The sequence below is a fragment of the Macaca thibetana genome, chromosome 13 (genome assembly GCF_024542745.1).
Source record: "Macaca thibetana thibetana isolate TM-01 chromosome 13, ASM2454274v1, whole genome shotgun sequence".
NCBI classification, from domain to species: Eukaryota; Metazoa; Chordata; class Mammalia; order Primates; family Cercopithecidae; genus Macaca; species Macaca thibetana.
Window position 1 is genome coordinate 58,551,761 of NC_065590.1, and position 24,854 is coordinate 58,576,614.

Sequence of the window (24,854 nt, forward strand, 5' to 3'; positions counted from 1 at the left end):
GCAAAGAAAAATATCAATAATAAGAACACAAACATAAAAAAAATAACTCACATAGTTTCTAAACCAAGCTGTCTGAAAGCCATATTTCACTTTGGAACACTTCCAAATGGGAGAATAGCTGATAACCTTGCATTAATTTATATTCAATAATCACAAAGCAGTTTGTTATACTCTCTCTCCTCTCTGCTTCTACAGACCCTATCCCTCTCGGGGCTGAGGACAGGAAATAAAGAGAGAAAAGAAAGCTACTATCTTGGATTTATCAAAACTACAAACATTCATTTTGTTCCAAAGACAAGAGAGTCTAAGATTTCAAGAAGCTGAAAAAAAAAGTTAGCCTAAACATGTCTCGTCATTGTTTAAATAAACACCTTTTAAAGGTCTTAATAGGTAAGAACTCTGAATATGTGCCAACTAACACCCAAACGGCGCGGATTATCTGTCAAAAGTCAGCTTGGATACTGGCTGAGAACAAATCAGGGAAGACAACTTACTCCATTTCCTCAAATATGGAGATTTGAATTTTCTAGTTTTGTGTAATTTTTCTTCTTTCTGGAGAGGCTCCCTTCTTGGGAATACATTTTAATTAAATGCCTGTATTTAACTCTTAGGCATAAATACGTTTTCTTCATGGAAGAAATGCTTGCAGAATACAAACATTAAGAGCAAGATCATAGCAAACAAATGGTTGAAGGTGTTTACTTAGTATCCAATGGAGACAATGTCAGCCATAAGATGATGCTACAGTAATGTAAATTACTAAACGGGGGAAAAGCAAAATATAGGATTACAGAATGATCAAAGACAGGTTAATGATATCAATTCAAACTGAAGAAGGGTCTCTTAGAGTTTTATTAATGGCTGGTATTTTATCAACAAGCTCTAAGAAGCTGTGCGCAGTGGTTCACGCCTGTAATCCCAGCACTTTGGGAAGCTGCAGCCGGTAGATCACTTGGGCATGGGAGTCTGAGACCAGCCTGAGCAACATGGTGAAACTGTTAAAAAAAATACAAAAAAAGTTAGCTGGGTGTGGTGGTGCATGCCTGTAGTCCCAGCTACTAGGGAGGCTGAGGTGGGAAAAACTCTTGAACCTGGGAGGTGGAGGTTGCAGTGAGCCAAGGTCTCGCCACTGCACTCCAGCCTGGGTGACAAAGCGAGACTCCATCAAAAAAAAAAAAAAAAGTCAGAGGACACTTGAAAATTCCCTAATTTCTGAAGTAGCTGCAATCCAATTACCTTCAGGACAATCAGGTTTGCTGTACTCAACATGTACCCCTCTCAATTCAAAACCAAATACTTCTGAAGTTCCAGATATTGAAAAGTTTTCAAAAATTATTGCTACTTCTTTTCAAATTTTAGGTGCTAAAACAGACTTTCTCATACTACTACACTAAAACAAATTATACATACCACAAGAAAACCCAAAACACTACCTCTTCAATGTGTGTTTTCTACCACTACTAAGAATGTAACTTGTGAATTAGATATTGCTCTGCTGGAATATGGAATATCAAGAAACCAAAAGGTTAAGGGAGGCTTCCTTAAAAGGACCAGCCCCCCAACTCCCTTACCCCCAAGCTCAAGTTTCCTGAACCACAAGTAACTGGAGAACCATAATGAGAACCATACTGGGTGGTAACAATAATCACAGAAACAGCCAGAAAAGCATCAGAGACAGCCTCCAAAGCAGCACAATCAATGGATATCAAGAAACTATGTTGATAAACAAAATCATATAATGCAGATTCTAATGCAGTAACATGATATATTTTCCAAGACCCTAAATGAACAAAATCCTGTCCTTACACCAATAGCACATGCTAAAATAAAGCCATGGTTTCTTCATCTCTATTTCTCCCCAGTGTACACAGCAGGAACTCAATAAACGCCTGCTGAATCAAAAAGGGGTGGCAGCAGATCTCAAAGAGTGCAGGCTGGAGATGGTAAATCCCAGCTGGTGGTGGTATAATATTGTTATGAAAATGGGCTAAGCACATGAGATTATGCCAACTGAGTGAGCCCCTGGCCTCCCAAAGTTTACTTTTCATGGCAAAATGGTATATACATTGTTACAGTAATATGGACACGGTATGTGGATCTGCATTTCAGCCTCAACTTACTACCCAACATCTACTCTCTCAGTCTGGGCAAGCAGAGGGATTATGGGAAAGGAAATCAAAGGAAATCTAGTTAAAAGGGTAAGACATTCCAAGGTTATATGAATATTTATGAGAATAAATTTTCTCAAGTTTACTCTTCAACAGTACCATTTCAGGTCTTACATAAATGAAGAGCAATCCTTTTCTTCAAGCGTTTTGTGAGTCCCCCTAACTCTTATGCAACAGTAGGAGAAATGCCAAAAATGCCAAAAAGCAGCTGATACAGTATTAAAGCCTTAGAGGCCAGACTTTCTCAGCTTTTAACTCAGCCAAAGACACTTAATACTTCTGGAAAAAAAGGACAAATGATATTAAAGAAAATTATTTATAGATACTTTTTTTTTTCTTTTTTAGAGACAGAGTCTCACTCTGTTGTACAGGCTGGAGTGCCGTGGCACAATCATAGCTTGCTGTAACCTCAAACTCCTAGGTTCAAGCAATCTTCCCACCTCAGCCTCCCAAGTAGCTGGGACTATAGGCGCAGACCCTCATGCTTGGCTAATTTTTTCATTTTTTTTATAGAGATGAAGTATCACTATATTGCCCACTCCGCTCTCGAACTCCTGGCCTCAAGGGATCCTCCCACCTCAGCCTCCCAAAGTGCTGGGATTACAGGCTTCAGCCACTGCACCTGGCCTTTACACTTTAAATCTTATGTCCTCTTGCTCCTGAAATGCATGACAATAAAATGCCTCATATTAAATATTATATTACAGAGAGACTACCTCACCTCACCTCACATACCTTACTGGACATCTTTAGTGTGTCAATCTCTTCTCTCTGTTTAGATAATGTCTCATTCATGCTGCACAGGTGGTCACTCATCATACTTAACTGATCCTCGTAACTCCTCTTGGTAGTTGTCAGTTCATCCTAAATAGCAAAGAAAAAGAGAAAAATCAACATCCCACTAGTCATACCACTCTGAAGCTTTTTTAATTCACAAAAGAAAAATTGAACAGGGAAATTATAGTTTCCCAATAATTTACTGTGTATTTCAAAATAGCTACAAAAGAAGAATTGTTATGTTCCCAACACAAAGATAAATGTTTGAGGTGCTGGACATCCAAATTACCCTGACTTGATCATTACACATTGTACAAAGGTATCATAATAATCAAAATACCACATCCCCCCAAAACACGTACAACTATTTACATCAATTTTTTAAAAAATTCTTTTAACTGGAAAAGCAACCTATCAAGATGGTCTATCTGATCAATTAACATGAAGGTTAAGGCACAGGCCTAACAAGAGAACAAAGTTAAAAGAAATGGGAAAACGTTTTTCTCAGTCTTCAAAATATGTTCATAATTTCTTTGCAAAAATTTAAGGGTTTCTTTCTATGCCAGGTATAAAATTATAAGAAAAGCCATCATTATCTTTCCAAATTCCCTTAGGTTTTGCTGAGCCATAGGTGAGGCCTACAACACACTGCCTCCATCCTACGCCTCAATGGCCTACAGCCCTCCCGGCAGCACCGTCCCTGAAAGAAGCACCCTTCATCTCTCTTCCCATCTCTCATGCTCTCTTCTGCTGCCTAAAATCTAATCCTGTGTGCCTAATTAATCTGATAAACAAATCTGAAGCAAAGAGGAAGTGGGTGTTGCTGTAGTGCTGTGTTTTTTCCTTGCCTGGCATCATGTTTTTATTAACAGAGGCTTTCTGAAAACAAAGATTTAAAACCAGGCAGTGAGTAAAAGAGAATATATTATAGCCCCACCTTTCAGTTTAGATCCGTTTTATGACACAGGAAAGAAAAGGAACAGAGTAATATGTACAGAACAAGCCTACAGCTCACCATGATAGGTATGTACAAGGAAGGAAAGATTCTGGGTAAATAAGTATTATTTAAGCAAATGCTGACTATAAAATGATTTAAAATTAGAATCAAGTCAGAGAAACAATACAACTACTTTCTGTCTAACATGTGATGTTATTTTTAATGAATTAGAAATACAGTGATTATTTTAAAAAGCATATCTAGAGATCAAATGCCTTTGGAAAAGAAATGCTGCTTTGCTACCAAAGAACTTTGAATGAAAACACATTAAAACTGTTTAGGTAACACTTAACTCACCTGAAGTCTGCTGATGTTCTGACTGGCAAGTTTCATTTCTTCTGTCAATGCTTCCTTAGACTTTTCAGCCAAGGCCAGTCTTTTAGAGAGTGCTCGGCACTGTAAAATCAGAAAACATTCCATTACTAAGGGAGCATTTTCTAAAACTAAATGTGCTTCAGGAAAGGTTGTTAAAAACACTTCCCAAAGGCAAAGTTACTCATTCATTCCACAAATAATCTGTTGAATACCTATAGGCATTGTATCACACATTAGAGTACACGTAAGAAAGAAGTGGCCCCCACCTTTGTCATTTCAGTAAGGGGAAAAAAGTCTACCACCTTAAGATCAATGTTTTTTTCTTCGCTCTAGCCTGATGACCAGTGGTTATATATAATACATAAGAACTTTCTTTTTTCTTTTTTTTTGAGACGGAGTCTCACTCCGTTGCCCAGGCTGGGGTGCAGTGGCATGATCTTGGCTCACTGCAACCTCCACCTCCTGGGTTCATGTGATCCTCCTGCCTCAGCTTCCCAAGTAGGTGGGATTACAGGCATGCACCACCACCCCCGGCTAAGTTTTGTATTTTTAGTAGAGACGGGTTTCACTATGTTGTCCAGGCTGGTCTCAAACCCCTGACCTCAAGTGATCTGCCCACCTCAGCCTCCTGAAGTGCTGGGATTACAGGTATGAGCCACAGCACCCGTTCTTTACATAAGAACTTTCTACATTTATCTAGGATTCATTTATATTTATACTAGATAAAAAGAAAAGTGATTATTACAAAAATTATCAGGAGCTCCTGACCATGCACTACGGATCCTAAGGTACTTTTCTTGTGTTTTAAAAGTCCTTCATTAGAGACCACATTATAGGAGCAATAAAAGCTTTACTTTTATTATGCACTACTTCCAAGGGAAAAAATGAGCACAAGATTGCAAAAATTCCAGGCTGCTTTCTTTAGGGGTTCTACCAAAACCAACTCTATCCAGAGAGTGTGCAGATCAAAACGATAAAAGAAAAATTCTATTTCACAATATTGTTCAAAGAGGGTATGAGATTAAAAGGTTCACTAAACTTTCTGATAAGGTTACTGACAAGGAGGATCTGTTGAGACACAAGCAAATGCTATGTCATCATAAGGCTCTCAGAGCAGTAAAGTCATGTGGGGGGGGAGGTGACCACTTCCTGTTTACCAATAAGGAAAAAGTAGGACAATTTAAAAATTCTTGAATCACAGTTGCACAGAAGATATTTACTAAAATAACCAAATCTCTTGGAAATAAAACAGCCTAAAAAAATTCCTCAGTTACTCATTTCATTTCTCACAAAATTTCAGGGCAGTTCAGCCAACCCAATCAACTGCCTCCTACTAACCAAACATCTACTCTGTGCTCAGCAATGAACCTGACGAAGAGGAAGACAGACATGCAAGGCACAGGTCCTTGTGAAAAGGACAATCGAGTCTGAGACACTAACTCAGAATCAAACAATGAGGATCCACGCCTGCTGGACTGCTGGCTTAGTGATTCAGCATTTCTACTGCTAGTCATTCAGTTTGCTGTCCTCCCGCTTTCCTGCATTCCAACAAGCTGTCACTACTGATCAGCTTATCAAACATGTATGCGATGGCTGCTTGTGAACAACACTCAGCTAAGCACATGACTTATTTTAGCAGGAAATAGATGCAAAGCCCCTCTTCACTTTTAGCAACTGGCCTCCTATCAACCTCTTCAACTCCAGTATAAAAGAAAATCAAAAAGTCAGGTCTCAATAAAAGGTTTCTCCTTTCTTTTTCAATTTATTTAACAACTTTAATCATTATAATTATCTATCTGCTATCCATAACTGACCTTTCAATATAAAGTTTCAAGTCAGAGACCTTGAAGGCATTCTTTCACGTTGAGCAGCAGCCATTCTATCTTACCATTTGTTTCCTACTCCTTGGTATCTCTACTTTCTATCTTCATTTCCCCCCTCAATTCTATTAATTATGTACAATTTTATAGATGATATTGCATAGTGGAATAACTTTTTTTTTTTTTTTTTTTTTTTAAGGCAGAGTCTTGGCCGGGGGCGGTGGTGTGAGCCACCGCGCCTGGCTCAAATCAGTCTTATATTTATTGAAATAGAGATTTTTAGTTGGTATACAGACTAGTCAATATTAACTCCGCTCACGCCTGTAATCACAGCACTTTGGGAGGCCGAAGCCAGCGGATCACAAGGTCAGGAGATCGAGACCATCCCTGGCTAACATGGTGAAACCCCGTCTCTACTAAAAATACAAAAAATTAGCCAGGTGTGGTGGTACATGCCTGTAGTCCCAACTACTTGGGAAACTGACTTCTCTCTTACAGTGAGTAGTAGGAAAACAGGACAGTGATCTAATTCCTGCAGGGGTTAGGGAAAAAACCACCAATCTAAATCTACACTCACCTCAGCATAAAAATGCACTGACTTACTGTCAGCCAGCTGCAACTGAGACGTAAGTTCCACTATCCTTGCCATGTAGTGATTTTTAATTAAGTCTTCACGAGATTCCACATCTGGAACCTAAATAGAACACAAATACACATAAATAAACAAGTACCAGTGAGATGAAGCATTTCCAGAAAAAAAAAAAGACATTTTGTACATTTTCACTTGAAGTTTGATGAGGAATCACTGTTCTCCTACCCCTCAAAGAAACTTCAGACATAGCAGGGAAGTGTATATTTCAAATTTATTTTATTTAGCATCCTTTCTATTTCAGAATGAAGTTATGGCTTCAAGAGAACAGAACTAAAGTATTGAGAAGCCCACTGGAACCATGCCCCTCCATCCAGCTTTTATTAGCCACAAACCTGACTTTCTTTTTTTTTTGACACGGAGTCTCACTCTGTCGCCAGGCTGGAGTGCAATGGCATGATCTCGGCTCACTGCAACCTCCGCCTCTCGGGTTCAAGCGATTCTCCTGCCTCAGTCTCCCAAGTAGCTGGGATTATGGGCACGTGCCACCATGCCCAGCTAATTTTTGTATTTTTAGTAGAGACAGGGTTTCACTATGTTGGCCAGGATGGTCTCGATCGCTTGACTTCGTGATCCACCTGCCTCGGCCTCCCAAAGTGCTGGGATTACAGGCGTGAGCCACTGCGCCTGGCGAAACACAAACCTGACTTTCAAAATGTCCATCTGTCTGACTCCTATGCCCTCCTCCAACTGGAAGAGGGCAGGGGAAAGGGGCATATTTATTGGAACCACTAAAATCAAACATTCTTGTTTTCTCCAAAATTATCTTAAGACAACACTAATACTTGTAAACATACTAATAAATTAAACTATTTCTATATTGAAGAGTTTGTGGCCTTTGTCCCAGACTGGTATTTCTACTAGTTACTCAAACAATGACACCCTGTTGAGTTTAGTTTAAAAACACACACAGAAGTTCATGATTATCTATATTACAAGAATAAATACAGAAATCAAAGCATCTACAAGCTTACTTGAACTATATTAACCAGTTTGCCATACTGAGTGGTCAGTTGGATGACTTTGGTGTTTATTTAACAGTTATTTATAAAGTTACATCTTAAAGCAGCTGGGCACAGTGGCTCACACCTATAATTCCAGCACTTTTGGAGGCCGAGGCAGGTGGATCACCTGAACTCAGGAGTTTGAGACCAGCCTGGCCAATACGGCGAAATCCTGTCTCTACTAAAAGTACAAAAATTAGCTGGGTGTGGTGACATGCGCCTGAAGTCCCAGCTACCTGGGAGGCTCAGGCAGGAGAAACACTTGAACCTGGAGGCAGAGGTTGCAATGAGCTGAGATCATGCCACTGCACTTCAGCAGGGGCGATAGAATGAGACTCTGTCTCCAGATAGATAGATAGATAGATAGATAGATAGATAGATAGACAGACAGACAGACAGACAGACAGACAGACAGGGTTACATCTTAGATTATTTCAAAATTCAAAAGTGCAAACCTATCCGACAGGCCAAATCTGACCTGGGTTCACTTGCTTTGAGGGCAGGAAACAGCTACCAAGTACATTGTACTTAGTCAAGGCCCTGGATAGCCCTTGCTAAGCCCTGCTTTCCTGGCTGCCCACTGCGAGGACTAACACAGCTCTCAGCCTCATGTAGCATGCCAGCGAATGAAGACCCAAGCAGGAGCCACACCTTGTCAAATCTCCATGGCAAGTCAGTCAACAAGGCAACTATAAAAACAGGCTATAATTTGTTGGTGACTGTCAAAACAGAACCAGAGAAAAGGTACATGGATCCATCAATGAAGGTGGAAAACACTGGCTCCACATTTGCTAGAAGTGTCAGAAAACAACAACAACAATTGGACAAAGACGGCTTTTACAGGACTTTGTCGACAAACACGCTGCCGGATATTTACTAACAAACAACATGATGACAAGCACACGTTACCTCACTGTCCGATGTCCTGGTTAAAGTGCCAATCTAGAACATAAGGGGAAAAATCTTTTAGAACAGAATGTGTACATTTCAAGCACAGTAGGTCAAACACTTGTAATATTTTCTCCTCTCCATTCACACCGTTTTACAGAGCATTGAGGGTACAGTACTAGAAGATCATCCTCGGACTGTCTCTTACTACAAGGACATGAAGATAGCTAACCGCATTTACTATTTCTGCCATGAGGCAGTAACCAATAATGATCATCACTAAATCTTCTATCAAAATGCTGATTAGTCATTCTCACTGAAACCCAACAAATCATCCAGGAGAGAGGAGATCAGCTTTTAACCACAGCTTGCCATTTCTACGCCTATTTCCAAACCAGTAGCCAAGAAGGGGTAAAGACAGTTTTACGGTGACTATAATAATTAAACATTCGAAACAGAAAATGCAAATAATAAACACTCTAGTTGAAAGCTCAAAAGGAGAGAGAAGAAATAAATACACTTTTGATATAATGTTATGACATGAGTAAGTATAAATTTTAGATGTAAATTAATGAAAACAAAAATGTAATTTTAAACACATTAAAATGCTGCTAGATTTTTTTCTAATTTTTTTTAAACACAGGTCTCCCTCTGTCGCCCAGGCTGCATTACATTGGTGCAATCAGCAGCATCGAATTCCTGGGCTCAAGAGATCCTCCATCTCCAGCCTCCTGAGTAGCTGAGATTACAGGCATGAGTCACCGTGCTTGGGTGCTGCTAGATTTTTTAAAAGTTTGTTTCTATAGTTTAAGATTTCAAAAACAGATGGTCATGATTACTTAATTCTGGTTATTGTTCAAGGTGGAGGGGCATGTGCTTGGGTACAATGACAAGGAAACTAATGGAAACTCAGTGTCAATGGATTCTGTAAATAAGAGATTATACTCAATGAACAGTTTTTTTTGTTTTTTCGTTTCTTTTGAGACAGAGTCTCACCCTGTTGCCCAGGCTGGAGTGCAATGGTGTGATCTAGGCTCACTGCAACCTCCACCTCCCAGGTTCAAGCAATTCTCCTGCCTCAGCCTCCCAAGTAGCTGGGATTACAGGCGCATGCCACCACGCCCAGCTAATTTTTTGTAACTTTAGCAGAGGTGGGTTTCACCATGTTGGCCAGGCTGGTCTTGAACTCCTGACCTCCTGATCCGCCCACCTCAGCCTCCCAAAGTGCTGGGATTACAGGTAAGAGCCACCATGCCCAGTCAACAGACAGTTTTAATGTATTCTAAATAGTATTCTCTGGAGTACTGTTCTCAACACTGAGAGTATATAAACTGAATGTGTACTAATGAATGTTATGCCCACCTGGCTGTAAAAGAGTCTTCGATAAGACCTTTCAAAATAGAAGAGCTATAATTTTTCTACTCAATGAAGCAGAAGTAGCAATTACTCTCTTTTAGTTAAAAATTGCTTGGAATAATACTCCAGTCATTTAATTTTACATATTCAAATATGACTGTAGTTTATAAAAATAAACTGCAAGGAAACATCTATTTCACCTGCTCATCCTCACCCCCTTACTCCCGGGTTATGATCTGAAAATGTGGTACAGCACCAAGTCCTTCAAAGGAATGGTATTGTTTAAATGCAAGGAAAACTTTTTGCTTTTTTTTTTTTTTTTTTTTTTTTTGAGACAGAGTCTCGCCCTGTCTCCCAGGCTGGAGTGCAATGGTACGGTCTCAGCTCACTGCAACCTCCGCCTCCTGGGTTCAAGCAATTCTCTTACCTCAGCCTCTTGAGTAGCTGGAATTACAGGTGCCCACCACCACGCCCAGCTAATTTTTTTTTCTTTTTAATCTTCAGTAGAGATGGGGTTTCACCATGTTGGCCAGGCTGTTTTCGAATTCCTGCCTCGGCCTCCTAAAGTGCTAGGATTACAGGCGTGAGCCGCCACACCCAGCAATGCAAGGAAAACTCTTAACACAGATTACTTCAACATTTTCTCATATGATACTAACAAGAGTATAAACTGATACAGTCCTTTTACAAAATAATTTGGTAATAAAGATCAAGGAATTTGAAAATATTCATGCCTTCTGATGTAGTAATTCCAACCCTGAGAATACATCCCGAGGTAATCATTTAACATGCAGAAATAATCTTATACATAAAAATGAGACATTATTTAAAAGTTGTCACTAATGTCTAATCATAGGTAAACTAAGGTATGAGAGATATGGAATACTATGAAATCAGTTAGTTTATACTAAGTTTCTCATAACAGGAGCTTTATGTTTTCACATTTTGCTAAAAGATTTGAAATTTTATGTAGTACAATCTCAACTGTATATGAAATTTAGTAGAAAAAAATGATAACATTGGTGGCTTGATTATTCAGGATAATGTCATTTTTATACTTAAAATATATGTTTAAAAATTCTATTAATTTAAGCAATGCTTTTCAATTCCAGCAAAAAACAGAAATGTGTATTGTTTTGTGCTTTTACTTTAAGGTTATTGCTGTCTTTTTTTATAATATATAATAGACGGCTGAATATTCAAATTATAATACTAGAGATCTTGCTAAAAATTACAAGCATTTTACTCTTGAAATGTTACAGAGTTAGAAATAAGTTTCTATCTGAGGTTACTTCCTCTGCCTCAAAGTGTTTGAACCAAAGTAATCTCCCGGTAAGATGAGCTTCCTCTGTTAATCAATTAACACTGAAATGAGCACAGACTTGCTCCCAGCACCCAAGAGGAAGAAGACAGAAAAGACACAAAGACACACACACACATACACAGTCACACACTTAGTTCCCTTAAGGTCACTTAAAGGACATAGGGGTTAAAAGAAAGGCTGAAAAGTAGAAACATGAAGGAAAGCAGAAAACTCCATCTCTTTTTATTTCTGTTGCGCACTGTGTGCAAGGCAAGACGCCAGGTTATTTTTGGCAGAAATCTGTTGTTGGTAGTTAACCTGTCTTTTGTTATAGGAGTGCTGGCTGTGACCCTTATGATGGAGAGGAAAGGTATCAGGTCCTCTCCACCCCTACACTAACTAGTTGATTTAAATAGCAACTTCTAAAGTCACCAAACCCAACTAAGGTCATTATCACTCATGGCCCAATAGTGTTCAGTACTAAAGATTTTTCATGTCCCTAGAAATTGTTTTCACTTACATATGTAAGAATAGGGCTTTCCACTGAAAATGTTCAAATAAAAAGATAATTCTAAACTTTCAGCAATTGACATTAACAACTCAAATATACCAGCATTGTGCTTGCTTCAGCAGCCCATGTACTAAAATTGGGACGATATGGAAATTTGCATGGCCCCTGCTCAAGGATGACATGAAAATTCATGAAGCAATCCACATTTAAAAATTTTTATTAATTTATAAAAAATATATATATGCCAGTGTTACCAATTCCAGCACCTCAGTAAGGCAAGCAGTAAGCAAATGAGTTTATTTGATTTTTATTTTTGTTTTTTGTTTTTAGAGTCAAGGCCTCACTCTGTTGTCCAGGCTGGAGTATAGTGGTACAATAATAGCTCACTGCAGCCTTAGACTCCTGGGCTCAAAAGATCCTCCTGCTTCAGCCTCCGGAGTAGCTGGGACAACAGGTGTGGGCTACCACACCAGGCTAACAAATGAGTTTATGTTGGCTAATCTGTTTTCTGACATGGGTAAGACACAAGGCTATCTTGGTTAAGAGGGCAAGGATGGGATGAGACATCACATCACTTATCAAGTGTGTGACTTCATGTGAGTTATTTCTCTTTGATCCTTGGTTTCCTCAACTATAAAACGGAGTTATGACAGTACCTACAATCTCACACAGGCTGCTGTCTATGAACCAGGAAACAGACCCTAACCAGACAGTGAATCTCCCAGCACCTGAATCTTGAACTTCCCAGCCTCAAGAACTGTGAGAAATAAATTTCTGTGGTTTACAAGATGCTCAGTTTATGGTATTTTGATATAGCAGCCTGAATGAACTAAGACAATGGTTAATGTTGAATATTAGATCCTTACCAATCAGCATTTTAAAAAGAAAACTGAGGGCAACCAAGAAGACACTTACTAGACTGGTGCTCTGAATGGGCTCGGACACAGCTTTAGCTGTGGCTTCATCCTGGCCAGCAGCATTTGACACGGCAGCATTTTCCTGGGCCAGCCCAACCAGCTGGCCACTACTTGTATTCTTCAGCTTATCTGCAATTCGCTGGTTTTCTTTTTCTAGCTTGATTTTGGCTAATTGTGCTTCCAACATCCAATGTTCTTTTTCCTGCTCCAGTTTAGAAATCTTTTCCAAACTCTGTTGAACCTTGAAAAATAACAGTGTTGTATCTTAGAGACTAATATAGATAAAACTTAGTGGCCAAAAACTATTTTACAGAATGTAAACCAAAACTACCCCACAGAGGTAAAAATATAATAATAAAGCTTGACCCTAGAATAGGGAGAGATTTATTAGACATGATATAAAAAGCACAATCATAAATCGAGAAATTAAACTATAGTAAGACAAAAAAAAAGAAAACTCTACTCATTGAAAAACATCAAGAGTGAAAAGAAAACTCAAAATCAAATTAGAATCTGTAAAGCATTTATCCAACAGAGATCCAATAACCAGAACATACAAGGAATTCTTGCAAACCAGTAAGATAGACAACTCAATAGAGAAAAAGGCAAAGAAAAAAAAAAGAAAAGAAAAAAAAACCCAACAAAAGACTTGAACAAGACCAAAAGCAAATTAGAGTATGCAATGTCACTAATTATCAAAGCACAGCAACTTCAACCATCCACCTAACTAAAATAGAAAAAATAAATACAAAAATGGGCATGTTTGTGGACAATTAGAACTATAGGTTGGTGCAAAAGTAATTGTAGTTTTGCCATTTATTTAAAAGTAGTATCAACAACTGCAATTACTTTTGCACCAACCTAATACCATATACTGTGCTGAACGCAAAAAGCCAGATCAGAAAGAGCATAATTGCATTTAATAAAAAGTTCAGTATCGGGTAAAAAAAAATAAAAAATAAAAAAGTTCAGTATCAGGAGTATCCAGTCACTACTCTCCTACCTTTGGGAGAGAGGAGAGTAGTGACTGGAAATGGGCGTGAGGAAGGCTTCTAAGGTCCTAGTAATTTTTAAGGTACATCTTTGCTACAAAAAACTCTCAAATCGTTTTTTCTCTGTTCTCACACTTTAACAATCAATACAGGAGACTTCTGTGACCCCATAATATGTGGGGATATTTCCCCACCAACAAACAAGTAGTCAGTTTTATTGTGGACATCAGCTGGATGTCCTCCCATTTAATTCCACCACTATCTACATGGAGATAGTGTTAGATCCCACAGATTGCGAGCTCAGTTCCCAAAAATGCCTCCCCTGCAGACAGCAGTCCCAAGTCTGGACCTTGAGAACTCCCTCTTTGAGTTTGATTAATTTGCTGGAGTGGCTCACAAAAGTCAGGGAAACATGTTTACTGGCTTATTACTGAGGATACAGATTAAGAGATTTAGAGTGAAGCAGAGGAAGGTGTGCAGAATTTCCATGCCCTTCCTGGGCATGCCACCCTCTAAGAGCCTCTATGTGTTCAGCTATTCAGAAGCTCCCAAACCCTGCCCTCCTGGGCATTTTATGAAGACTGAACTGGATAGGCATAATTGACAACCATGAAGAAATGTGACTGGATCTAAATCCAACAAGTCCCGCTGGGCACAGTGGCTCACGACTATAATCCCAGCACTTTGGGAGGCCAAGGCAGGGGGATCACCTGAGGTCAGGAGTTCAAGACCAGCCTGGCCAATGTGGCGAAACCCTGTCTATATTAAAAATACAAAAATTAGCCAGGCATGGTCGTATGCACCTGTAATCCCAGCTACTCTGAAGGCTGAGGTAGGACAATCACTTGAACCCAGGGGACGGAGGTTGCAGCAAGCTGAGATCACGACACTGCACTCCAGCCTAGGAAACACAGCAAGGCTCCATGTCAAAAAAACCCCACAAAACCCAATAAGCCCTGTCAGTTTAGATTCTTCTCTGTGCAGCAGCATTTCTTCCTCTAAGGTACGGGGCAAGACCTCCTCTAGAATGAAGGTCTTATGCCCTATAATGCCATATAGTCAGATTAGAGTCCTGCCTTAGGCAAGTAAAAAGAGGGCAAGAGAAGATCAGAGAGAGAGATTCCATTTACTGCAACAAGGACTATGGGAGTTATGAGCCAGAAACCATGGACAAATATATATATATATATATTTTTTTTTCCTTTTTTTCTGAAAAAGACGGTGCCGCCCACTCCCACCCACTCCCCAAATTCAACTGACTACTAAATACTGCAAATTTTTCATTCCTGCTCCTTTAAGAAATGAAAATAACTCAGAGTCACTAGCTCTTGCCCCCTCTTGTACTTTAGTATTTCAGACATTTAAATCTAGTACCTAAAAAAAAGAATTAATCATCATGGCCAAAGTATGCTGATAGTACTTTAGTTCCAATTATAACACCAATTGAATCAAGATGACTTAGAGTGTAAACATGTTTTTCAACAAATTATGTCTATTTGCTTTTTAGTACGTATTAAAGAATTCATTTCACATGTTTATGCAGACTTTTGAATCATTCTACATATCTTAAAAACTTTCTTTGGGGGATTTAACATTTCTGTTCTTTAACAATTTCCATGGTTTTCCCAGTGCCATACTTGCTGTGCAAGGCCTTCTCGACTTTCAGTAGAGCTGAGAAGGATGCGGCGGTTTGCCAGTGCTTCCTCATAAGGCACAGACTCCAAGAGGGGCTATGAAAAAAGCATCATAAGAATTAAAGAAAAAATACTGTATCACCCCTCCCCTGCACCCAACATACACAAAGAATGCTAAACGAGATATGACAATAAATTCAGATGTATGTCAAAGTAGACTATTTTCTTTAGTACATGTGAAAAGAAAGATAATTTTTTAAAAGAAAAATAATAGGCCAGGTGTGGGTGGCTCGCGCCTGTAATCCAAGCTACTCAGGAGGCTGAGGCAGGAGGATCCTTTGAATCCTGGAGGCAGAGGCTGCAGTGAGCAGAGGTTGCATCACTGCACTCCAGCCTGGGTGACAGAGTGAGTGAGATGCCATCTCAAAAATAAATAAATAAGGCCAGACACAGTGGCTCATGCCTGTAATCCCAGCACTTTGGGAGGCCGAGGCGGGTGGATTACCTAAGGTCAGGAGTTTGAGACCAGCCTGACCAACATGGTGAAACCCTGTCTCTACTAAAAATACAAAAAACATTAGCCAGGCGTGGTGGCAGGAGCCTGTGGGAGGCTAAGGCAGGAGAATCACTTGAATCCAGGGGTAGAGGTTGTGGTGAGCCAAGATCGTGCCATTGCACTCCAGCCTGGGTGACAGAGCAAGACTCTGATTCAAAAATAAATAAATAAATAAATAAATAAAATTAAATAGGCTTTATGTTACATGACTTGCCCAAGTGTAGGCTAATGTAAATGTTTTGAGCACATTTAAGGCAGGCTAGGTTGGTAGATTAGGTACATTTAATGCATTTTTGACTTTTTTCTTTTTTTGTGACAAGGTCTCACTTTGTCACCCTGGGCTGGAGTGCAGTGCTGTGATCACGACTCACTGCAGCCTTGACCTCCCAGATTCAAGGGCTCTTCCTGCCTCAGCCCAGCCTCCCAGGCATGTACCTGGGACTACAGGCATGCACCACCATGCCAGGCTAATTTTTTTTTTTTTTTTTTTTTTGTAGAGACGAGGTCTCCCTATGTCACCCAGGCTGATCTTCAACTCCTGGGCTCAAGTGATCCTCCCACCTTGGCGTCCCAAAGTGTTGGGATTACAGGCATAAGCCACTGCACCTGGCTGCAATATTTTCAACATACAATGGGCTTATCAGGACGTAATCTCATCATAAGTCACGGGGCATCAGTATAAGCTACACTAACTAAAACCATATGGACTTGCACCAATATAGACAGATGAAGAACAGAATAGAAAATCCAGAAACAAACAAAAGCATACATAAAAATTTATTATCTGGCAAATATTGCATTTCTGACTGAAGAAAAGATGGACTAAATAAATGATACAAAAACAACCAGCTAATTATTGAAAAAAATAATGTAGATCCTTCTTTGACATCTTGTATCAGAATAAATTCTAGTTGAATTAAAGATCCAAATCTAAAAATTTATTTATTTATGTATTTTTTTCCAGCTACTACAGGCTGCCTGTCCAAATGTAAAAATTTAGACTGCAAAATGCTGGAAGAAAATAGAGGTGACTACCTTGGAAAGTAACCCTGGCTAAGAATGATCACCATGAAGAAAAAAATCTATTTGATGATACAAAAATAAAAACTTCTATTTTGAAAAACTACTACAACAAACTAGGGAAAAATACTTCCCACATAAACACAAAATTAACATTCTTAATCTAGAGAGAGCTCTTTCAATCCTAATTAGAAACATTTATTTAAAAATAGGTAAATGACCTGAATAGAGAATTTATACAATAAACACAAGTGATAACCATGAAAGGATGTTCCATCTCATTAACAAGCAAAGATACATAAACCAAAACAACAGCAAGAAACTTCTGAGATGGACAAATATTAAATGCATGGGTTAAATTCATATTTCTACTACTGGCAAACTATAAATAGGTAACCTCCCTGGAGTATAGTCTGGAAAAACATGCCAAAATTTGAAACATTCACAGACTTTGAACCAGCAATTCACATAGGGAGATAGGTAGCTTTTATACTGTGGGAAGTATCCTTCAGCGTACCCATTTTGAAGGACAACTGGCAACTACTATTAAGACTTAAAATGTACAAGCCACATGGCCTACAACACTCTACTTCTCATATTCCACCCATGTGCTCAAGGAACCATTTACAAGGCTATCCACTGCAGTATTATTGTAACGGAAAAAAGTGGAATTAACCTAAATGCCTACCAATTAAGGAAAACCTAAACAAACTATGGAACTTCTATATTATAGAATTCTATGCCATATCTAAAAGGAATATAGTGAGTACCACATGTAATGATAGAGACAGTCTCTAAATCATTATTTTAAAGAAAAAAAGCAAATTGTACAATGAAACATGCATTTGGTAAGAAAAAAAGACAAGAAAAGAAAAAAAGAGAAAAGAACAAAAGAAAAGTGAAGGAAAGAAGGAAGAAAAATTCTGTGTATTGTTTATAGATTGCATGCTTATAAATGCTCAAAGAGCCTGAAAGGTTACACATCAAACTGGTAACTATGGTTACCTCTAGAGAGGAACTGGAATTAGGGATTATAATTTACCTGTAATGATCGAATTTAATATAAGAACGTGTTTATGCACTGCATAGTTAAAATGTTTAAAGCAATGAGAAAAAAGTAAAATGCACAAATTGCATGTGCAAGAATTTCCACTGTAGCACTCCACTATAACAGTGAAAAACAGGCAACAACTTAAAAATCTACCAGCAATGAATTAAATTATACATTTACAGAAGGAAACACTATAAATAATGATGACAGCTGGCAGCTCTGGGTGCACTGTCTATAAGTTAGCCCTGCTCCGCAAGGAGCAGCTAAAAAATAAAAATATATAATAGTAATTTATATTATATTTTATATTTTATTATTCCTATTTCTTTATTCTTTTTTAATGATGTCCCTTGAGTCATGTATTTTATAGATACCACTTCTGAGATATACATAAATATATCCTCAATGCATTAAGAGAAAAAAAATTCTAAAACAGTCCATGCACCTAAATACATTCTTTTTATAGTATGTGTGTGCACGTGCACTCACAACATATACTAACATTTTTTGGATATAAATATATTGTTTTCTAACAAAGTCAAGTGTAGCTACAGTTGGGTGGTAGGATTACAGGTGACCACAATTTTCTTCTTAATGTACTGTAGTATCTTCTCTTTTTTTTTTTTTTTTTTTGCAACAAACGCATATTCTTATTCAGAAAAAAAGTCGCACACATATTTCTCTTTTTTCTGTTTCCACAAGTTTAAGAGTTTCTGAAGTTCAGTATTTACTGTTTGCCTGGCTACCTCACCCCAGGCACTTTATCAGGCACTTGGGACATGAGTCCAATATGGCCTATGAATATAGGCAATGCTGCTTATCAGGTAAAGTCCGGGTCCTGTCACCTCCTCTTCCCCACAGTCCTCCCCCAACACCCACCAACAACCTGCACCCCAATATCGTATAAAATGCTGCCAGCAATATAAACTGCAGAAAAACTCTTGCCATTCTATAGAATGATTCCTGATGTTTCCTGTGATTTAACCATTAACAGCAGCTAACAAACCTTTCTCAAAGACTTCATATAGGCAGCAGCTTTTTTCTTATACTGTAGCATGCATTCAGCTGAAAGAGGACTGATGAATCCACTCGCTGCCTTAGGTCCATAGCTCAGTGAAGCAATGAAGTAGTCCAAATTGTTGCTGAAGAAGGATGCAATCTAAACAAAGTGTGACAAGAAAACAGATTTTGTTTTCCAACAATATATCTAAAATATATATCTAATAGTTTTTGCAGCAAAGTTTAAAGACGTTGAGAACGGAAATGGAAATGAAATTCCAACACCTGCCCCAAAGCCCACATTTATTTATTTGAGAATACCTAGGCAATGGATTATAATAAAAAGAGGACACCAGTATAAATAGAACAAATTTCTGACATGTCCTTTTCTAGACAATTTCTATTCTTCCTGAAAACCAAGACTGATACTCATTGATTCTGTAAGTGACTTTCATGAGCTCCTTACCTCATTGATTTCTGCCGCTCTTCTTAAAATATCCATGTTTGGATTTCTAGATTCCATTTGTATTTTAACTTTGAATATTTCATATTCTAACAGAAGATATAGCACAGTATCTTGAATATGTAACCTCCATTTAAATTTAATTCTATAAATCTCAATTTATAAATTACAAACACAGAAAAGAAAGACTGAAAATTCAGTAGACTGTCATTTACAGATTTAACATTTGTTAACTCTGTGTAAGCAGCCACAAAGATCTATTGCTATAACTTTCTGAGCCATGATTTTGAATCTATAGTGTTTGGTAATACTTGTGATAATACTACCTCCGTGGTTTTGTATCTTAACAAGTACTTTAAAGTGACTTCAACATGTGTCTTTTCATTGAACCTTTAATAGTAGATCATGATCATCTGGATCATTAAATACTTAATTTTCACTACAAACTGACCAAAGTGTGGTTTCTTTTTTTTTTCTTTTTCTTTTTTTGAGTCGGTGTCTCGCTTTGTTGCCCAGGCTGGAGTGTAGTGGCACGATCTCGGCTCACTGCCACCTCCGTCTCCTGGGTTTGTTTGACTGATTCTCCCGCCTCAGCCACCTGAGTAGCTGGGATTACAGATGCCTGCCACCAGACCCAGGTAATTTTTGTATTTTTGTCCATTTCGTTTGAGACAGAGTCTTGCTCTGTCATCCAGGCTGGAGGGCAGTGGCATAATCTATGCTCACGGCAACCACCTCCTGGGTTCAAGCCATTCTCCTGGCTCAGCTGCCCAATAGCTGGGATTACAGGCGCGTACCACCACGCCCAGTTAATTTTTGTATTTTTAGTAGAGACGGGTTTTCACCATGTTGGTCAGGCTGGTCTTGAACTCCTGACCTCGTGATCCGCCCGCCTCGGGCTCCCAAAGTGCTGGGGTTACAGGCGTGAGACACCGCACCTGGCCTAATTTTGTGTGTTTAGTAGAGATGGGGGGTTTCACCATGTTGGCCAGGCTGGTCTCAAACTCCTGACCTCAGGTGAGCCACCGTGCCCAGCCCAACGTGCAGTTTCTTTCTTTTTTTTTTTTTTTTTTGAGATGGAGTCTCACACTGTCGCCCCAGGCTGCAGTGCAGTGGCGCGATCTCGGCTCACTGCAAGCTCCACCTCCCCGGTTCACACCATTCTCCGGCCTCAGCCTCCTGAGTAGCTGGGACTACAGGCACCTGCCACCGCACCCAGCTAATTTTTTTTTTATTTTTAGTAGAGACGGGGTTACACCATGGTCTCGATCTCCTGACCTCGTGATCCACCCACCTCGGCCTCCCAAAGTGCTGGGGTTACAGGCGTGAGCCACTGTGCCCAGCCCAAAGTGCAGTTTCTTTAAGAATCCTTTGATAAACCAGGTGCGTTGGCTCACACCTGTAATCCCAACACTTTGAGGCTGAGGTGGGGGTATTGCTTGAGCCCAGAGTCCAAGACCAGCCTAGGCAATATGGCAAGACCTCACCTCTTCAAAATTGAAAAATTAGCCAGGCATGGCGGTGTGCATCTGTGGTCCCAGCTACTTGGGAGACTGAGGTAGGAGGCCTCACTGCAGCCTCAACCTCCTGGACTCAAATAATCTTCTTGCCTGAGCCTCCCATTCTGGCTAAATGCTTTAGCCAGAAAAGTTACAGTCTTGTATACATTAAAGAATATTGTAGTTTGGTAAATTTTAAAAAGTAATTTGTAAAACAGAGTATTCTACTTTGGCAAAAATTGGTCAAAAATTAATTACTAATGGTCTGAAAGGTTATATTTTTCACTGATATTTTACTATATCAAATGAAATTCTATATTAGGTAGAATTCAATAAAGTAAGGATTCCAAAAATCTTGAGCTATATAGTCCTTGTGAATGACATGGATTCACGCAGTGTTTGCATTTGGATCATGGTAGTATATTGTGAGGTTTATTTTCTTTTTTCTAATATTTCTAATTTTCTACATTTTCTAATATTTCTACATTTCTAATATTTCTACATTTTCTACATTACAAATTATTTTCCAATACTTTCTTTAATATGAATATACTACACTATTCTACTGGGTTCTTAAGGAAATTACGAACTGTAAAATTAGGTTAATCAAATCATATCAGCTAAGTATTTAGTATTAAGCTGACACCAACTAACATTAGTTCAAACATTTTAGTTGAAAACCATTTATTAAAATTCCAGAGTGAAGATCAAATACCTTTCCTTGAGATGACATTTTATGGTTTCAGGCAAAGTAAAGCTAAAATAAACTATGAAATATGCAAGTATTTAATTATTTCAGAGTTCTCGGGAGATCGAGACCATCCTGGCTAACACAGTGAAACCCTGTCTCTACTAAAAATACAAAAACAAAATTAGCCAGGCGCGGTGGTGGGTGCCTTTAGTCCCAGCTACTCAGAAGGCTGAGGCGGCAGAATGGTGTGAACCCGGGAGGTGGAGCTTGCAGTGAGCTGAGATGGCGCCACTGCACTCCAGCCTGGGCAACAGAGTGAGACTCCGTCTCAAAAAAAAAAAAAAAACAGTTGGCAAACACAGAGACTCATAAAATACCAACATTCTCTCTTTATAGAATTTTTCTCAACTGAATCAAAGTTAGGATTATCCTCCGAAAGCATCTGGCATGCCGTGGATGAAGGAGGTGAAAGAGAAGGTAGAGGGGATGGTCCTCTGGCTCAGGAATTCTGTCCACATAGATCTGTAAGCTGACGGAATCTGAAGATAACACGTTTTAATCACGACCCCACAGTATAGCAAGTGGTCACAGGACCAGTCCAACTTTGAAAAAGATGACACTGGAATGTCTAACATGATCTATGATCATTTCTGACTTGTAAATCACTTGAAGAATATTTGTTCCTATTATGGTCAACCTGTCAGAAGCAGAATAGTATATAAAGACAGACACAGAGATAAGCATTTCCTTTGGAAATCATGCTCAGTCTGCTGAAATAAATGGGCTAAGATAGTTCTGAACACAGTCCTTTTGGTTTTATACATGTAGGACATTCTCAGAGAAATCTTAATCATTAAAGTTGTTGATGACAGCCACATGAACGCATACTCTGAGAATATAACTTCTGCTGAAACAGGAAAATCCATGATCAAAACATTCTTTTTTTTTGGAGATAGGGTCTTGCTGTGTCACCTAGGCTAGAGTGTGGTGGCTCAAACATGGCTCACTGCAGCCTCAACCTCCTGGGTCAATCAAGTAGCAGGGACCACAGACGCACATCACCATGCTTGGCTAATTTTTAATTTTGTAGGGATGAGGTCTTGACATGTTGCCCAGGCTAGTCTTGAACTCCTGGGCTCAAGCAATACTCCCGCCTCAGCTTCTCGAAGTGCTGGGATTATAGGTGTTAGCCACTGCATCTGGCTTATCAAAGGATTCTTAAAGAAACTGCACTTTAGTCAGTTTACAGCGAAAATTAAGTATTTAATGATCCAGACAATCATGACCTACTACTAAAGGTTCAACGAAAAGACACATGTTGAAGTCACTTTAAAGTGCTTGTTAAGATACAAAACCACAGAGGTAGTATTATCACAAGTATTATCAAAAAAAAAATATATACAAAAACACTAGGAGGAAAAAAACAAAATATTAATGGAACGTATACTGTGGTGGGTTTGTTTTCTTTTTTTGTATGTTCCCAGTGTTGTATGTGGCAGACCCTTCATATACACAAGGATCTATGTTGAGGCTACCTAGAATCTTCTAATCATCCAATACTGCATTAAAACATAAACAGGGACTGATCTACACACTCAAGACAAATGCTCAACAGTCACTGTCATATTGCTTTAAATATTAGGTAGGGAAGCAGCATGCAGTGCATGTGCCTATAGTCCCCGCCACCCAGGAGACTCCCCTGAGTCCAGCAGTTTGAGTCAAGCCTGGCAACATGGCGAGAAATCCCACTCTTAAAATAATACGTCAGAGTAAATACTGGGTAGGAAGCAGAGGAAAGGGAGACAGCTTTATTTTACCTTAAACCCTTATACTCCAAAATCCTTTTACAGATCCATTTTCCTATGTCATTCAGAAAAAAAGCACATATTTAAGAGTTTTAACATCAATACAAGCCAGAAAAGAATTACCTTTCCTGCTCCATTTGTTAATGCCACTACTGATGACAGGATACAGTCATTAGTTGTTATCAGCTTCTGTGTTGCTGTTGGAAGTTCGTGCTCTATTGTAGCTTTTTGACTATAATGTTTGGAAATATCTATAAAAGCAATTAAATGAAAATTCATTATTGTCTATATGTAAGTCACATACAGATAACCAGCCCATTCATTTCTCACATCTGTTCTTCTAAATTTATAAAGTAAATTTGACAAAGAAGTGCAAGTGTCAGGATTGCACTGAGTATCAATTAGGTCACAAATCTACATGGAAAGAACAGAGAGAAGTAAGGATCTCTGAACACCATCTTGGTTGTCTTTACTACAGCTACCAAGATTTCCTCATCGGAGTATTAATTCTAACATTGGGTAAATGATCCTGACCAGTATTTACCAGCTAAAAACCACTGTTTTGATAGTATAATAGGCATTAATGAGAAACGATCTTGTACTTATATAAACAACCCATGAGGCTGGAAAGGAATAGCCAACGCAACCACAATGTCTCACAATCCTTACTGGACCATAGCTAGTTTTCTAGTGCACACCCTAACCAGCAATGAGAAATATCTGCACAGCCAAATACGGATTGGATACTCCAGTGCCTGGCTTCCTGTGCAACTGTCTCCAGTCCAAGGATATTACAATAAAGGCCTGTAGTTAGGAAAGCATAGAAGAGGCATACATATATACACATATATATTAATTATATTATATATAATTGCATATATTAGTTAATATATTAATTGTATATACAATTGTATATATTAGCTAATATATACAATTATATATATTTATATATGTAAATCACAAAACATGAAAATTTTTATAGCCATTTTGTACACAGAGAATATCATTCATTCAGAATCAAGAAATTTAGTTGATTTTAGACTATAGATAATTAATGGAGGAAATAAGACTATTTGCAAAGAAATAGTATTTGAGATTTAACCTGAAATGATCATGATATTTTAACTCAAAATTACTATGGTCCATGAATGAGATTATTTTCACTAACATTTTAAAACTAGGGAATTTAAAAATAATTAATATATTCCTATATTTATATACACTTGTATAAATACACCTTTGATTTAGGATAGTTTTAGACTTATAGAAAAGTTATGGAGTTTCATTATACCCGTTAGCCAGTTTTTCCTATTGTTAACATATTATATTACTATGGTACAGCTGTCACAGAAAAGGAACCAACCAACTGGCACATTACTATTACATTAAATATATTTTTGGGCCGGGCGCGGTGGCTCAAGCCTGTAATCCCAGCACTT

General features: G+C 38.6%; 1 protein-coding gene, 1 non-coding gene and 1 pseudogene across 4 annotated transcripts in view; 2 read left to right on the forward strand and 1 right to left on the reverse strand.

Moving 5' to 3' along the window:
* LOC126934259 (uncharacterized) overlaps window positions 1-24,854 on the forward strand; it is a 1,193,286-nt pseudogene that overhangs the window by 1,061,679 nt on the left and 106,753 nt on the right. The gene's annotated exons all lie outside the window — the stretch shown is intronic.
* PPP1R21 (protein phosphatase 1 regulatory subunit 21) overlaps window positions 1-24,854 on the reverse strand; it is a 645,938-nt gene that overhangs the window by 690 nt on the left and 620,394 nt on the right. Inside the window, exons 13-21 of one of the 2 annotated variants that reach the window (XM_050754866.1) lie at window positions 23,539-23,666; window positions 18,965-19,117; window positions 15,335-15,427; window positions 12,704-12,946; window positions 8,640-8,672; window positions 6,655-6,771; window positions 4,240-4,338; window positions 2,904-3,032; window positions 3-995 (exon numbers count right to left, since the gene is read on the reverse strand). In XM_050754866.1, coding sequence (XP_050610823.1) covers window positions 873-995; window positions 2,904-3,032; window positions 4,240-4,338; window positions 6,655-6,771; window positions 8,640-8,672; window positions 12,704-12,946; window positions 15,335-15,427; window positions 18,965-19,117; window positions 23,539-23,666 — 1,118 coding nt within the window. In that variant the 3' untranslated portion in view covers window positions 3-872. Of the gene's footprint in view, window positions 1-2; window positions 996-2,903; window positions 3,033-4,239; window positions 4,339-6,654; window positions 6,772-8,639; window positions 8,673-12,703; window positions 12,947-15,334; window positions 15,428-18,964; window positions 19,118-23,538; window positions 23,667-24,854 lie in introns of those variants that run through there. The other variant, XM_050754865.1, reaches the window with a different exon arrangement.
* Window positions 11,895-11,998, forward strand: LOC126934513 (U6 spliceosomal RNA). The gene has a single exon (XR_007718979.1). It is a non-coding gene; the product is annotated as a U6 spliceosomal RNA (small nuclear RNA).